The sequence below is a fragment of the Oratosquilla oratoria genome, chromosome 29 (assembly GCF_046742065.1).
Source record: "Oratosquilla oratoria isolate Oo_2021 chromosome 29, ASM4674206v1, whole genome shotgun sequence".
NCBI lineage: Eukaryota > Metazoa > Arthropoda > Malacostraca > Stomatopoda > Squillidae > Oratosquilla > Oratosquilla oratoria.
This window is the reverse complement of record NC_134805.1, coordinates 36529184-36531059: the sequence shown is the minus strand read 5'-3', so window position 1 is coordinate 36531059 and position 1876 is coordinate 36529184. Positions and strand designations below refer to the sequence as shown.

At 32.9% G+C, this 1876-nt stretch overlaps 1 protein-coding gene across 1 annotated transcript in view; it reads right to left on the bottom strand.

The window, feature by feature from the left end:
* The window catches only part of LOC143040907 (uncharacterized), a 3914-nt gene extending 2328 nt beyond the window's left edge, over nucleotides 1-1586 (bottom strand). Inside the window, exon 1 of the mRNA XM_076212358.1 lies at nucleotides 1456-1586. Coding sequence (XP_076068473.1) covers nucleotides 1456-1515 — 60 coding nt within the window. The 5' untranslated portion in view covers nucleotides 1516-1586. The remainder of the gene's footprint in view (nucleotides 1-1455) is intronic.
* Between the last annotated feature and the right edge of the window lie 290 nt (nucleotides 1587-1876).

The following is a 1876-nucleotide window of genomic DNA, read 5'->3' as shown; positions in this document are numbered from 1 at the left end:
AGGATTTGATGAAATATAGTATATACCACGTTCTACACGAGTGCCCTCGGCAGAATGATTAGTCCGTGAACTAATTCGTTCTGTTTTGAAGGGTCAGTGTAGTACAGGCGGTACAGTCCTCGCTTTATAAGAAGCATTCCGCTCTGGCGGGGGTTCGAATCCCAGCAGAGTTTATTTTCAATTGTCAAAATGACACAAACATACATACATACATACATACATATATACATACAAACTTATATACATACAAGAACGTACATCATCATCATATACTAAAGCTCTTTACACCCTTGATAAGAGGAACCGTGCTCAAGATGTTCACAAACTATAGTTTTATTTTAGAATAAAGAAATGAAATGTGAATTACATTCAAAATGTTCACAACAATCTATAGGTTTATCTCAAACTAAAATATGATAATGTGTACTCAAGATGTTCACAACACACTATAGATTTATCTTAAATTAATGAAAAATTATGAAGTGTGAATCATACTTAAGTTTGTAATAATTAACTGACAGATAACACACAACTAAATAATAGTTGTGTAATTACAACTACATTAGAAATTCACGGTATGAAACCTATGGGTTAACAAGGAATATACAAATTGTAATTGCGTAAATAGAAACTGAATTTACAAACTACCTTTTTTTTTTTAAATAATACTCAAAGCATTTAATCTACCTCTAAAAAGGTAGAATATGTCAAAATTGTACGTTGAATAACGAAAACAACTCTAATTTATTGAAACTCATTGACAAACATAAAAAAAATCTGATAATATTTTTCTTAGGCTTGAAGAAACAAGACGATATTTTCACAAAATATCAGAGTTCAGGGAACTTTGTAATTAATAGAGGAGTTGATATATGCTTGTAAGCATAGTATAATGATGTAAGTGACCTGAGTTAACATTAAGTATTTTATCAATACTTATACCTTGCAGGTTATTAGTATTGAAGTTTTGATTTAGATAAAAAGTTATCGACGGAAATATGCTAAATACGACAACGACAAAAAATGACAGTAAACACGCCCATGATTACAACTCGAATAAGATAGATGAATAAATAGATAAATAGATAGATAGATAGATATAAAGAGAGAGAGAGAGAGAGAGAGAGAGAGAGAGAGAGAGAGAGAGAGAGAGAGAGAGAGAGAGAGAGAGAGAGAGAGAGAGAGAGAGAGAGATTAGATAGATAGACAGAGAGAGACACGTGGAGAGACAGACAGACAGAGAAGGATGTTAAAACTTACATGTACTAATACTAAAGCCTAAGTTGATAATATCAATCGATCAAAACCCAATTTAACCTTCCCCATCGCAACACCCCTCCCACCAAACCTCAGATGAGCTGAACCCACTGACACTAGATGGCACAGCATTAAGGAAGAGGATCCTCACCACAGTGAAAAGGGTGGACTAGGTGGTGTAGCAATACGAGTACTCACATCAATACGTTGACCATTGAGAACGAAGACGAACTTCGCTGCAGGAATGGAGCGTCTCATCTTGCAGGTGACGTCCAGCAGGCTCTCAACTCGGTAGCTAGACTGAACACCCTCCAGCACTGGGGGCTCAGGGGCGTCTGTGTAAAGAGAATGTATATATATATATATATATATATATATATATATATATATATATATATGTGCATATGTACATATATGTATGTGTTTATGTATCTATCTATATATATATATGTATATATGTATATATACCAATATATATATATATATATATATATATATATATATATGCATATGTACATATATGTATGTGCTTATGTATGTATATATATATATATATATATATATATATATAATATAGTCTGAGTTTGTTCCTGACCACCTTCGCAGGTACGCTTTCTCA